The sequence below is a fragment of the Pinus tabuliformis genome, chromosome 7, assembly GCF_031772625.1.
Source record: "Pinus tabuliformis cultivar Carrire ecotype Pingquan chromosome 7, CPIR1, whole genome shotgun sequence".
In the NCBI taxonomy this organism is placed as follows: domain Eukaryota; kingdom Viridiplantae; phylum Streptophyta; class Pinopsida; order Pinales; family Pinaceae; genus Pinus; species Pinus tabuliformis.
In genome coordinates, this window is record NC_142293.1 from 33,649,342 (window position 1) to 33,663,814 (window position 14,473).

Below are 14,473 nucleotides of genomic sequence, written 5' to 3' on the forward strand. Positions count from 1 at the left end.
TTCTCATCAAGCTAAGCACAGATGTATGGTTATATATAAATTGTGTAATGCTTTTGGATGAGTCAACAATATCTTTGACAAAGGGAATTTTCCCTATGTCCTCCAACATAAAATCAATACAGTTTGCAGCACAAGGTGTCCAAAATAAAGTAGGATGCCTGTCCATAAGCATCTTGCCAGCATCAACATAATTTGCAGTATTGTCTGTTATGACTTGGACAACATTTTCTGCACCCATCTCCAAAATAAACACATCTAGCAAATCACATGAAGTTCTTGCACCTTTGATTTGTGTAGATGCATCAACAGATTTGATAAACATAGTCCCCTTGGGACAACTAACCAAGAAGTTTATAAGGGTTCTCCTCTTTTCGTCAATCCAACCATCTGACATAACAGTGCATCCTGTTTGTGCCCATGATGCCCTAAAATCCTCCAATCTTTGGGTGCAGTCAAGCTTTTCATTTTAAAGAATCCGGCCTCTGAAATCATGATAAGAAGGGATTTTGTACCCTGGGCTAACAGTTGCAATAGCATGAATATCAGGTTGAAAAAATGGATTATTCCTTACAACGCTGAAAGGAATATCACTCCAAAGGAGAAATTTTGCCAGCAACTTTTCCGCTTGTTCTTTCTCAGTTCTTTTTAGCATTGAACTCATAGATGGCTGTGAACCAGGTGTGGTTCGAGGAATGAAAAATGATGTGGCAGATACCGGATTGGTTGATGCTGCAGTAGAACAAGTGCCACTTGCTTCAGCTGACTTTTTTAGTTGCCTCTTCACTTCTTCTTTGGCCTCTCTATTCTGGTCTAAAGCTGCCAATGCTTTCATGGCTCTTTTGATGAGTTTAGGATTTGTATTTTTGCAAGGTGATACTTCAATCTGTACACCTCCTGGACATATGGTACCCACACAACTTGCAAGTCAAGTTTAGTCTATCATTCGAAGCATCAGGTTCAACATATTCCCAAAAAGGATCCAATTTCCTTGACATGTTTGATTTTGAATTTTGAAGTTGAAAACTTGAATTGTGTTTCGGTGAAATTGTGAACCTATGGGAAAATAAGGATTACAATTTAGTATTTACAAGTTTCAAACTTACAATTTAGTATTTTAATTTTACATTGTACAAAAACTAAAAAAAAATTACATACATTTTAAGAAACTCCATTCCAAACCCAACCAAAAAAACTAAAAAAACAATACATTGGACAAATGTCAAAAATTCCATTTCAAACCCAATCAAAAAAACTAAAAAAAATTACATTGGACAAATGTCAAAAACCCCATTCCAAACCTAACCAAAAACATTGAAAAAAACAAAAACAAAGTTTCAAAACAATGAAAACAAAAAAAATTGGTGCCCATACTGTTTTTTTTGAGATAATCGGTCTCCTCCTTAGCACACTCTTTGATTTTCTCCTCCACGCAGTTGATTTAGCTCCAATCCTCTCCAAGCAAAATCTCCAAGCCTCTCCAACACTCCATTGCCCTCCGCGTGCTCTGCTATGCAAATGAAATTAAAGAAATTTGTTTGTTTGCTTATAAAATCGCGCTGCCCCGACCCTCCATGATAAATTCTGAAAAAATCGTGTATAAAAAAATTTGCGAGTACTTCTCGCATTATTATCGTTTTAATGAAAAAATCGCGAGAAAACGATAAAATCGCGATTTTAACAACACTGGTTCATACACCCGTGCCAGAAAACACCTCTGCGGGAAAATGCCATGGGATGGAGATAAACAAATAGGAATCAAAACTTGTACAGGTGTGTTAGCAGCAGATAGAGCCAAATACATAAGGGAAGAGGAGGAAGCCCGTTACAAATCTAAAATGTAGAAATTTCTATTTTTCCCACCCGGGTTTTCAGTTTCTCCTTATTTCTCCCATATAGTTAAATGCCCTTTCCCATAACCATACATTTAACAAGCTGGAAAAAATAAATTTGCTGAAAACACAAATTCTGGAAATTTTGCAGAATGCTGGAAATTGCAGAAATAAAAATCAGCAGTAATAAACAACCATTAAAACACATTTAAACACTGAGATTTTTGGTCAATTTGACCCTGGAAAAACCCCCTACAACTCTTGGGGAAAACTAGTTTGAGAGCTCTTCTTTATTTATGAAAATTGCCTTTTTACAGTGAGAAATATTCAGCAAAAAATCAGCAAGCAAATTTACAACTTATCTCTTTTCCCATGCCTCACAGCAAACTGGAAATTACAACAATCAGGACAGCAATAATTTTGTACGGCCTCGATTTTCGTGCCCACTTTCAGCATTAAATGCTGCTGTATGACCCTCGTTTTGCGTGCAGAAAAATCAGCAAACTGCTCCTCGATTTTTGTGCAAACCACTCCTCGAAAATCGTGCCAAAATCTACCTCTCACTATGTGCTGAACCAGCTGTACAAATTTGCTCAACTGCTGCCTTGGAATGTGTGCCAAGCTGCTGTCTCCTTCTCCTCTCTGCTAAGAAATCTCTCTTGCTCTCTTGCTCTCCTCCCAATCTGCTCATGAAAGAATGAATGACCTTTTCCTCATTTTCCTCTTTTGATCTAACCCCAAGTGACTTTTGGGTGATCCAAGTGACTTTTGGGTGATCCCTAAATCCAATGGCTGAAATAGATTGAGATCTAAGGCTGAGATTAAATGCTCATTTAAATCTCACTTTTTATTTTTTAATTCACCGCACTTTAATAAAGACCCACTTAGTCATTTATTTCCAAAGTCACTTTTCCTTTCTAATTTTTTCATTGACTTTATAAAAGTCACTTTAAAATTAGACTTAGTAACTTTATCACTTAAAGTCACTTTTAAATTAGATTTAACTTTATAAAATTATAAAGTCACTTTAGGAGAAAAATTAAATTCTTTTGGACACTTTTCCTTAGGCCAAAGATCAAAGCCTTAAGGAACCACCTGTCCTCCGGTACCAAATTTCAACACTCCTTACCGAAGAAGGTGTTCCTCACCACACCCATCTTGTCTCTGAAGTAGACATGCTTGCCCCGTGGTAAGGCTTTGGTAAGAAGATCTGCAACCTGCTCATCAGTGGAAATATACTCAAGCTTCACAGCTCCCTTTTGAACAGAGTCTCTGATGAAATGATATCTGATCCCGATATGCTTTGACTTGTCATGAAAAACTGGATTCTCCGTGAGTTTAATGCAACTCTGATTATCACAGTAAATCACTGAAGGTCTCAAAGGCTGACCAAATAAGCCAAACAACGTCTTGTGAAGCCAGATAGCCTCACAACTAGCTAGACTAGCTGCCATATACTCTGCTTCCGCTGAACTCAGTGCTACTGACTGCTGCTTCCGGCTGAACCATGACACTACTGCTGAACCCGACCCAAAACAGCACCCTAAAGTGCTCTTCCTATCAGAAGCACAACCTGCCCACTCAGAATCAGTGTATCCTGCCAATCTCACTCCATCTCCCTGCCTGTAGTCCAGACCATAATCCACTGTCCCCTGCAAGTACCGCAAAATGTGTTTTGCAGCCACCCAATGAACCTTCCTAGGCTCACACATAAACTGACTCAACGTGTTGATTGCAAAATAGATATCTGGTCTAGTGTTGACCAAATACGTCAAGGAACCAATCAGCTGCCTGTACAATGTGGGATCCACCAACTCAGAATCCGAAGCATGAAGCTTCTTCCAGTTGGTGATCATCGGTGTCGACATGGGTCTACAATCCTCCATGTGGAATCTGCTAAGGATGTCCACAATATACTTCCCCTGCCCCAGGAAGAAATGCCCCTCCTCCTGCCACACCTCCAAGCCCAAAAAGTAATGCATCAAGCCGATGTCCTTCATCTCAAACTCCGTCGCAGGATCTCTCTTGCAGTGCTCTATGAGTCTCTCTGCACCTGTAATGACCAAGTCATCCACATACAACACCAAAATGAGAGGCTCCTCACCAATCACAATAAAGTAAAGGTTCGGATCTGCCTCACTCTTTGTGAAACCCATCCCCTGCAAATATGTATCTATCCTGGAGTACCAAGCTCTGGGAGCTTGCTTCAGGCCATAAAGGGCCTTCTTCAGTCTGCACACATGGGTCTCCTTCCCATGCACCTCAAAGCCCTGTGGCTGCTCAATGTACACCTCCTCCTGTATGAAGCCATTGAGAAATGCGGTCTTCACATCCATCTGGTGGATCTTCCAACTCATCTCTGCTGCTATCGATATAATGGAGCGGATCGAAGTATATCGATCCACGGGAGCGAAGGTCTCCTCATAATCAACTCCCTCTACCTAGGAGAACCCTCTAGCCACAAACCTTGCTTTGAATTTCTCAATGCTGCCATCTGCAGCATGCTTTACCTTGTAAAGCCATCTGGAAGTAACCACGGATTTGCCCTCAGGCCTCGGCACCACCTCCCAAACATCATTCTTCATGATAGAAGAATACTCCTCCTGCATGGCCTCTCTCCAGACCTGTTGGCTAGTTGCCTCCTCATAGCTAGAAGGCTCAGAGTCAAGGATGCTGGTAGCCATCGCCATATAGCTACAAAACCTCTCAGGTGGTCTACTCTCTCTGACCGGCCTCTTCGGCTCAGCAATAGATGTGGCATCTCTCAAGGTGTCCTGAAGCCACTTGGGCTTTCTCTTCCTTGAGTATGCTTCTCCCATAGGAGAATGAAACTCCTCCTCCTCATCACCATCAGTACCCTGAACTCTTGACTGTCTGTCTGCTGTCCTCCTGCCTGCACCTGAACCTGTAGAAGCTCTGGTACCGTGTGAACTGTCCATCAGTGGACTCCCTAGTGAATTGCTCTGCATGCTGCCTGGAGCACCACCCCTCTGGCTCGGTGAGCCACCGCTCACTGACGGACCTGATATCCTCATAGATGTACCTCCTGATCCTCTTGATCCTCCTGATCCCTGCCCACTGGATCCCTGTGACTGACCCAACTGTTGCTGAGGGTCTGGCTGATCCAGATACTCTAACTCCCGTGACCTCCTAAAGGCCCTGTCCTCCTCGAACTTCACATCCCGTCTGACAACAACTCTCCTCTGTGCGGGAATGTAAATCCGAAAGGCCTTTGAGGTCTCACTGTAGCCCACAAAGATACCCTTATCTGCGGTGGGCTCTAGTTTGGTCCTCTTCTCCTTGGGTACATAGGAGTATGTAATGCATTCAAAGATATGAAGATGACCAATATCAGGCTTCTTCCCAGAGAAAGCCTCCTTCGGAGTCGTGCCCCAAGGCACGATGCGGACTCCTGTTTTGCAAGTAAACAGCTGTGTTGCAGGCCTTTGCCCACAAGAACAATGGCAACCCTTGATCATGTAACATGGCTTTGGCAACCCCTATGATGGATCTGTTCTTCCTCTCCGCAGCCCCGTTCTGCTGGGGGTTGTAAGGAACAGTGAACTCCCTCCTAATGCCTGCCTCCGCACAATAATCAACAAACTCTCCAAGGGTGTACTCTCCTCCATTGTCCGACCTTAGGGACTTGATCTTCCGACCTATCTGTGTCTCCACAAGAGCTCTGAACTCCTGAAACCGCTTGAAGACCTCACTCTTGGTCTTCAAGAAATAAATCCAGGTCCTCCTGGAGTGATCATCAATGAATAAAACATAGTACTCATATCCACTCAAGGAAACATGAGACATCTGACCACTCACATCAGAATGAATCAAATCAAGTATCCCAGTCGCTCTGCTGTCACTGCTGGGAAAAGGGGATTTGGCAAACTTGCCCATCGCACAACCTCTGCAAGTATCAAAGTGATCACTACTGAAATCTGGCACACCTGTAGTGATATCCCGCAATGTCCTCAAGGCTCCATGATACATATGTCCCATCCTGCGGTGCCAAATCTCACACAGCTCAGAACTGCTAGCTCTGCTGTCGGTACTACTGCTCAATGCCAAAAGGGGTTGGAATGCAAACTTGTACACCTTTGCATGGCGTACACCTATCACTCTAGCTGAATCAGTTGGAGTGCCCCTGGGATACATCAACACCTGTCCTCCCTTGAACAGTACCTCATATCCTCTGTCCTCCAAAGCTGAGACGGATATGAGGTTCTTCCTCATCCCTGGCACATAAAGAACATCTGACACTTTCAAGGGAGGTTTGGACTCCCTCTGAAATGTCAGTGTCCCCACCCCGACTGCTCTAACAACTTTGTCATCACCGAGTACTACCTCTATATCAGTGCCACTCTCTGAAAGCTCTGAGAAGTACTCATGAACTCCTGTCATATGACGTGAAGCCCCAATGTCCACATACCAGATACCTGAAGATGCTCCGCTAATCGAGGGAAAAGCATGCTCCCTCTGAACTTGTGTGGCAGGTGATCCTGCACTAGAGGACTCACACGTAGTGAACACAAACTCCCGGTCAAAACGACCTGCAAAGTCCTCAATCTCTGCTGAAGCTGCCACGTCCTGGTTCTTCCCCTTCTTCTTCTTCTTCTCCGGACACACAACTGCATAGTGTCCCATCTTTTGACAATTCCAACACTTCACCTTGGAATAGTCCTTCTGTGTGTTCCCCTGTTTACCTTTACCTTTGCCTTTGCCCCCACCACTGCTTGTGGAAGCCTGCTTCTTCCCTTTGCCTTTCTTGCCTCCTGCCACCAGTGCTACATCCTCATTCTGCTCAACTGGCTTGGCTGCCCCAAGCTGACCTTTCCTGATCTCTGTCTGAATGCAATCATCCCAAAACCTCTCCCATGTGGGAAGGGTCTCACGTGCACAAACTCCATCAGCGAAGTTCAACCATGAACGGGGGAGGCCATTCACTGCAATTCACACCAACTCAGTGGGTGGAATGGCCTCTCCAATCGCTACCAACTCATCTCTCACATTAGTAATCTTTGTGAGATATCCAACTGCACTATCATTACCCATCTTAATGTTCTTCAGCTTCTCCTTCAGGACCATCTTCCGGTTCTCATTGGTACTCTGGTAGAGATTGGACAATGCTGTCCACATCTCATGGGCATTGCTCTTTCCTCTCACATGAGGAATGCAATGGTCTTTGATTCCGTCTAGAATCAGCCTCTTACCCTTATTGTTCTTCTTATTATACTCAGCCAACTGAGTAGCATCAGTAGGCACAACAACAGGGCTCTGTGTTGTATGCACCATGATATCCCAGACTTCTGCCTCCTCAAAGATACTCTGCATTCTCTCATTTCAAACGCTGTAATTTGTATGCCCATCCAATTTATCCTCCACCCTCAATCCCAATAACATCCTGCTGTCCTAAAACTGAAAAATAGCATTGCTGCAATAAAGGTAAAACTGCTGTTTATGTAAAAATCAGCTTGCTGGAATTTTCTCAGTGAAAAATCAGCGACTATAATTTTTCCTTTTGTTGTCCCAAACTGTCCTTCAGCACTCAAGCTCTGATACTATGTAGAAATTTCTATTTTCCCACCCCGATTTTCAGTTTTTCCTTATTTCTCCCATATAGTTAAATGTCATTTCCCATAACCATACATTTAACAAGCTGGAAAAAATAAATTTGCTGAAAACACAAATTCTGGAAATTTTACAGAATGCTGGAAATTGCAGAAATAAAAATCAGCAGTAATAAACAGCCATTAAAACACATTCGAACACTGAGATTTTTGGTCAATTTGACCCCGGAAAACCCCTCTACAACTCTTGGGGAAAATCAGTTTGAGAGCTCTTCTTTATTTCTGAAAATTGTCTTTTTACAGTGAGAAATATTCAGCAAAAAATCAGCAAGCAAATTTACAACTTATCTCTTTTCCCATGCCTTACAGCAAACTGGATAGCAATAAATGCTTTACGACCTCCTCGATTTTTGTGCCCACTTTCAGCATTAAATGCTGCTGTACGGCCCTCGTTTTGCATGCAGAAAATCAGCAAATTGCTCTTCGATTTTTGTGCAAACCACTCCTCGAAAATCGTGCCAAAATCTGCCTTTCATTGTGTGCTGAACCAGCTGTACAAATCTGCTCAACTGCTGCCTTGGAATGTGTGCCAAGCTGCTGTCTCCTTCTCCTCTCTGCTCAGAAATCTCTCTTGCTGTCCTTTTTCCAATCTGCTCATGAAAGAATGAATGAACTTTTCCTCATTTTCCTCCTTTAATCTAACCCCACGTGACTTTTGGGTGATCCCTAAATCCAATGGCTGAAATAGATTGAGATCTAAGGCTGAGATTAAATGCTCATTTAAATCTCACTTTTTATTTTTTAATTCACCGCACTTTAATAAAGACCCACTTAGTCATTTATTTCCAAAGTCACTTTTCCTTTCTAATTTTTTCATTGACTTTATAAAAGTCACTTTAAAATTAGACTTAGTAACTTTATCACTTAAAGTCACTTTTAAATTAGATTTAACTTTATAAAATTATAAAGTCACTTTAGGAGAAAAATTAAATTCTTTTGGACACTTTTCCCTAGGCCAAAGATCAATGCCTTAAGGAACCACCTGTCATCCGGTACCAAATTTCAACATAAAAAATCAAAGGGTTTCTTTGAACCAAGTTCAAAATCACATGCACAAAGAACTCCTTCATCATCTTCCCAAGGCAGTGGATATGGAGGCACAGGGTCACCAGGTTTAAGGCGTAGAACCATATCAGATTTCCTTGATGAAGGGTGTAGGAATGATGTGGATTCAAAAGTTTACAGGTTTCTCTATGCATGTGGGATACCATTTAATGTTCTTCGCTCACCTTATTGGCATGAAATGGTTTCTACCATAAATGATGCCCCTAAAGGATATAAGAGCCCTGGGTATGACAAGGCAAGAACCATTGGACTTGATCATGAAAAAGCAAAAATATCACATTCTTTGAATAGAATGACAAGTTCTTGCACTGACCATGGGATGCCCATTGTATCTAATGGATGAACAAATGTAAAGGGCAAGCGATTGATAAATGTTCTTGCTGTGTCTGTTAGTGGTGCCATCTTTCTTTTAGCATATGATTACTCAGACAAATTCAAGACTGCCATCAACATTGAAGAACCATTACTTGAAACAATTGACCGTATTGGGCCATACAATGTCATCCAAGTCATCCACTGTAATGCTCCTAATTGTAAGGCAGCGGGAGAGCAATTATTGAGGATAAATACCCCAACATATTTTGGTCTGGGTCTTTGGTTCACACAATGAACCTTTTGATGCATGATATTGTTAAGAACAAAAATGAACAATACAAATGGATTGGTGATTTGTACAAGAAAGACAAACAAATGATAAAATTTATTACAAATCATAGCAATACCCATGGCCTTTTTGGCAGTCGCTCAATATTGGAGTTGTTGAAGATTGCGAGGACTAGATTTGGTAGCTATTACCTCACCTTCAAGCGCCTTTTGAAGGTAAGAGAGTCATTGGCTAGCATGGTATCAAGTCCACACTGGCAGGTATTAAAGGAAAGGGCTACAAATGCAATTGACAGGCAAGGTTTTGAACAGGTGGAGGAGCCCGTTCTTGATGGTATGTTTTGGGCATGTGTGAGGCAAGTATTGGATTTCACCAAGCCCATTTATCACATGATTCGGTTTGCAGATATAGATAAACCAGTGATTGGCGAGGTGTATGAGCAGATGGATACCATGTTGGGGCAAATAAAAGATATTGTTCATAACAATGATCCTAACTTGTACAAACTGATTCACGATTGTGTGTGTATATGGTGGAATAAACTTAATGTTTCACTACATTGCTTGGCGTATATCCTTATGCCAAAATACTACTCGTCATCTTGGTTGGGTCAACCTGCACCAGGGGGTGGGGTTAGGGCCAAACCCCATATAGATGAAGAGGTATCTACAGGATATTTGCAAGTATTAGAAAGGTTGATACCTGACAAGGAGGAATGTGCTAGTGTGTGTCTTGAAATAGGCAAATACTTCAGTTGCACTGGTTTATTTGGTACCTTTCATGCAATGGAAGATAGAGAGACATATTTGATGCTCTCACATGGTGGGAATCATATGGTGGCCGTGGACTTTTGCCAAAATTGGCAAAAAAAGTTCTCTCACAGGTTGTAAATACTTCTTCTGCAGAGAGGTGTTGGAACACCTACAACTTCATACATAATGTGAAAAGAAACAAACTCAATGAAAACCGGGCAAAAAGCTTGGTTTATGTGCACTACAACTTGAGGTTGTTGAGTCATGACTCATTACTGTGAGCGGGCTTATGAGGATCCAACGTATAAAATTCGGGACAACCACCTAGAGGATGATAATTTGGAGGATGGCACTATACATCTTGAAGAACTGGAAGCTAAACTTATAAGAGAGGAAGATGAAGCAACAACCGTGCCACCTCCACCATCCAGTAGCAGTGCTCGAGTTCCGAGTCTTGTTCCTTTGCTTCTGTTGCCTCCATCTACACCCTCACGTGGAGGGCATGTGCCTTCTAGTTTTGGTCGTCGGTCTGTGCGGGAGACTCCTAGAAGACCACCACGACTTGCTCATACATTAGACACTTCTCGTGGCAAGGGCCACATGTAGTAGTAAATAATAGATTTACAGTTGTCTTTTCTAGTTTCTATTAGTTTTCATAATTGTTGAGTCTTGCCTCTTTCATATCATAATGATATTTTTTGTAAACAATATATGACTGTGACAATTTAAGTTCGAAGTTTGAAGTTGGCAATTATAACTCATTGGTAATGATTCTGAATAATGAATATGATGCTTCGTGAAAGTTGTTTCATTTCATTTCATAATTCATTTTATAACATTTCATTTCATTTCATGTTAGATATTATTTCTTGTAATGGTTAAAGTTTAAACTTAGCTTACAGGTACAACTTTGATGATCAATGATGTTAAATGTTATATATTGAATTTTCAATTTTGAAAGCTTGAAGTTGAAACTTTAAGATTGATGAATCATGATTCACGAGACTCAATATGTTGTATGTTACTAACTTGTGGACGTGGTTGATGAAGATTATAACTTCTAGATGATTGATGTTATATGGTTGATGTTTCAATGATCAATCTATGTTTTTTTTTTTTTTTTTTTTTTTTTATGTTTTTTTATATCTAATTCATCATTCTACATGTTTTTGTTGACATATATGTATCAAAATATAAAAAATATAAAAAATCGTTTCGGGATTCGCTTCCAAACCGGGAGCTTTTGAAAATGGCACTCCCGCTCCTGTTTTTGCTCTTGCTCCCAAGTAACACTGGTCAAGATCTGGCACGTGAAATTGGTGTTTACTTTGGGTGTTAAAGATCTAGGAACCATCATGATATAGTTTGTGTCTTTTATTAGAGGAACTGCAACCCTTTAGCATGTAACTAGGGGTCAGAGATTGACTGTGTCCATGAACGGAAGAGTTGCTTTAGAGAGAAGTTCGCCCAAGAAGTTGTAGGGTGCACAGATTTGGTTGATGTGTTGGAGGTGCAGAATAATGCAGAATCATCAGAGCAGGATGAAAACATCACAGTGGACAATCTTTTCTGTGATCAGAGGCAAATTGTTGGTGTCTTGGATCATTAATATCCTAGTTGCTTGGTTTTGGTGTGTTGTGAGCTGGTTATGCAATCTATGTTGGCACATAAACTTTGATGCCAGAACACAGTCCAACTTAGCCCAGGTGCACTAGTGTGGATGGACAGCTCACCAGATTGTCTTGTGCGAAAGCCCAATACTTGGGATCACGATGGGTTGTCTTTCTCTCTCTATCTCATCCTCTTCCCAAATTTTGAGCAATTATGTAATTTAAAAAGTATGGAAAGAAGGGACGAGGCATTTTGTATCCCCTTGGTAGATTATTTATGCCCCGATTTGGATTGTAAACACTCTCATTGTTGGTTTGATGAGTTGATTAGTTGTTGGTTGCACGACCCTTTATACTATTTCATATCTTATTGTATATTTCAGTGTTCCACAGGGACGCGTCCCCCAGGGTCGGGTGCACGTTCCCTTCGCACCCCACGCACCGGGGACGGGGGGATGTCTAAGGAAACGTTTCCCCATGTCCTCCTTTTGGTGAGACGTGGGGAGAGGTCAGGGGGGGGGGGGGACGTTTCCCCAGTGTGGGGGACTCGACTCCCCAAAAGGGGACGCTCCCCCCCCCCCCCCCAAAAAAAAAAAATGGTCTATGCATCCCCCCTTAAATTTGCTTGTAAACAATGATTTATGACAGGGGAAACTTAGTATTTGACCATATTTCCCTACTAATGCTATAAAATTCATGGTAATTTGTTTGTAAACAATGATTTATGAGAGGGGAAACTTAGTATTTGACCATATTTCCCTACTAATGCTATGCAATTCATGGTAATGTTAAATTCTTAAATTAAAAGGATGTCACTTCTACTTAAATTTTTAACATTACCATGAATTGACTCAGGATGTTTGAGAGTGGTTCCGACCTCATTGGATTTCATATGGAGAAAGTAGAATTTTAGATCTCACTCAAAATCCAGCAGACTTAACAGTTTTTCAGGGACTCAGGATTTGATGGATTGCAACGTTTCCATTGCATTTTGTCATGTACAAGGGTATGGAATTAGTATTTAATCAAGAGCACCAAGCCCTATGTGTACTTTAGAGTGACATTTAGACTCATCACTCCACTGTTTTTGAGTTTTAGTTATATCAATTTACTAGTCCAGTCGTCAGATCCAGTATCTATTATAATTTATTTTGCTTAGTACTAATTAGATTCGAGAACGATGAATGATGAATTTTAATTTTAAATCAATTTAGAATCGAGAATGATAAACGATGAATTTAATTTTTAAATCAATGTAGATTCTAGAATGGTGAATAATGAATAATGAATATGGATCAAAGTATTTCATTATTGAATCTCATGGTTTATGGATGAATCATGTATGTATTAGTAAGGATGATGAGTATGGATCAATGTATTTCATTATTTAATTCAATCATGTATGTATCATTGTATTTATGCTTTCTTTATTTGAATATGAATTTGAAATATATATATATATATATATATATATATATATATGAAAAAGGAAAAAAATTATATACCCCGACGTCCCCCCACCCCCCCAAATTTGCCTAAAATTTGAGGGTACTCCGACATGGCCCCCTTGTGCTTCTCCCCACACCCGCGTCTCCCCATCCCGGAGTCTTGGTGGAACATTGGTATATTTATCTTTCCGTTAATAAGAATTCAGAGCTGGATTTGCTTCCCAACTTATTTGCTTCAACGCATGTTTTATACGTGGATTCATTTCTGTTTGAGTTTATTAATCTGTTGAACCATAAAATGAAGACTTATTGTTCTGAGTTGAGCTCTTCGCAGCTTCTTGTGGTTGTGCTAATCCTGCAAGTGAACCACCCCTTTGGATCATTATATTGCTGGGTAGCTATATGCCACCACATATTTTTAATTACTTTTCTCCTTATCAACTAAGAAACTATCATTTTCTATTTCCATGGGATTACTTGCACTGATTATGATGCCGTACACATCTGGATGTAATAGTTTCAGTTTATTTAGATTTAGCTTCTTCTCCAAGGACTTGCTAGTCTGATATTTTTCGATGTGTGTGTATGTGCATGCATGTTTGCCTGTTAGTGTCAAACGACATGGATAATGCTTATTTTACTATTGTCCTACTTCATCTGGTTTTCAATCTTCTAGTAGACTTATTATCTGAGGCAGGTTCTTAACATCCTTTTTCTGTTATTTGCAGGTGAAATGCGCTGAAATACTTCTTGAAGCAGGTGCAGCTGTTGATGCACTAGATAAGAACAAAAACACGGCTCTTCATTATGCAGCTGGCTATGGACGGAAAGAATGCGTAGAACTTCTTTTGAAACATGGAGCAGCTGTGTAAGTTTTAATTCCTGCAAGATACATATAAGCAAACACCACGTGTTTTGACATACTGTACTCAATGTTTTACTTCTTGCAGGACCCTTCAAAATTTGGATGGGAAGACACCTATTGATGTAGCCAAACTGAACTCTCAGGAAGCAGTTTTGAAGCTGTTGGAGAAAGATGCATTTTTGTAGTCTCTAGGAATTCAAATTTGTTTATAATTGCTGTAATACAATCGTAAGTGTTTTTTAGCTGGATGGATGTCTTGGTTTACAAAGTTTGCTGCATATTCAAAAATCGGAATGACATTTGCTATTGTTTCAGCAGTTTAGTAGTTCAACTGGGCAGTTGCTTTGATCCATACCCAATGTGGATTAGGTTGGGCTCCTACATTCAAATGTTCTTGTTATTACCTTATGCAAGGTTATAATGTAATTAGTTATTATTCTTGTATTCGTCTATATTCTGCTTTTCTGGGGAAGTTAAATTTTGCTGCAAACAAAAGACGACATACAGTTTGCAAAATTAGAGGCCTTTTGCTAAAATTTAATTATGTGTTTCTTCTGTGAATTCACGGTCTTTCTTTGCATATGGCATGTGTATGCGTCTTCCCTTACTATTCAATAACTTTCTAATGTATCTACCATGAAAACTTTTTTCGGAATTAAATGCAGGGATCTTG

The 14,473-nt window shown here is 40.5% G+C and overlaps 1 protein-coding gene across 1 annotated transcript in view; it reads left to right on the forward strand.

Annotated features, from left to right (window-relative positions):
* LOC149245078 (ankyrin repeat domain-containing protein 2A-like) overlaps positions 1–14,252 on the forward strand; it is a 124,634-nt gene extending 110,382 nt beyond the window's left edge. Inside the window, exons 7-8 of the mRNA XM_089457646.1 lie at positions 13,664–13,803; positions 13,886–14,252. Of these exons, the coding sequence (XP_089313772.1) occupies positions 13,664–13,803; positions 13,886–13,985 (240 nt within the window). The 3' untranslated portion in view covers positions 13,986–14,252. The remainder of the gene's footprint in view (positions 1–13,663; positions 13,804–13,885) is intronic.
* Positions 14,253–14,473: the final 221 nt, after the last annotated feature.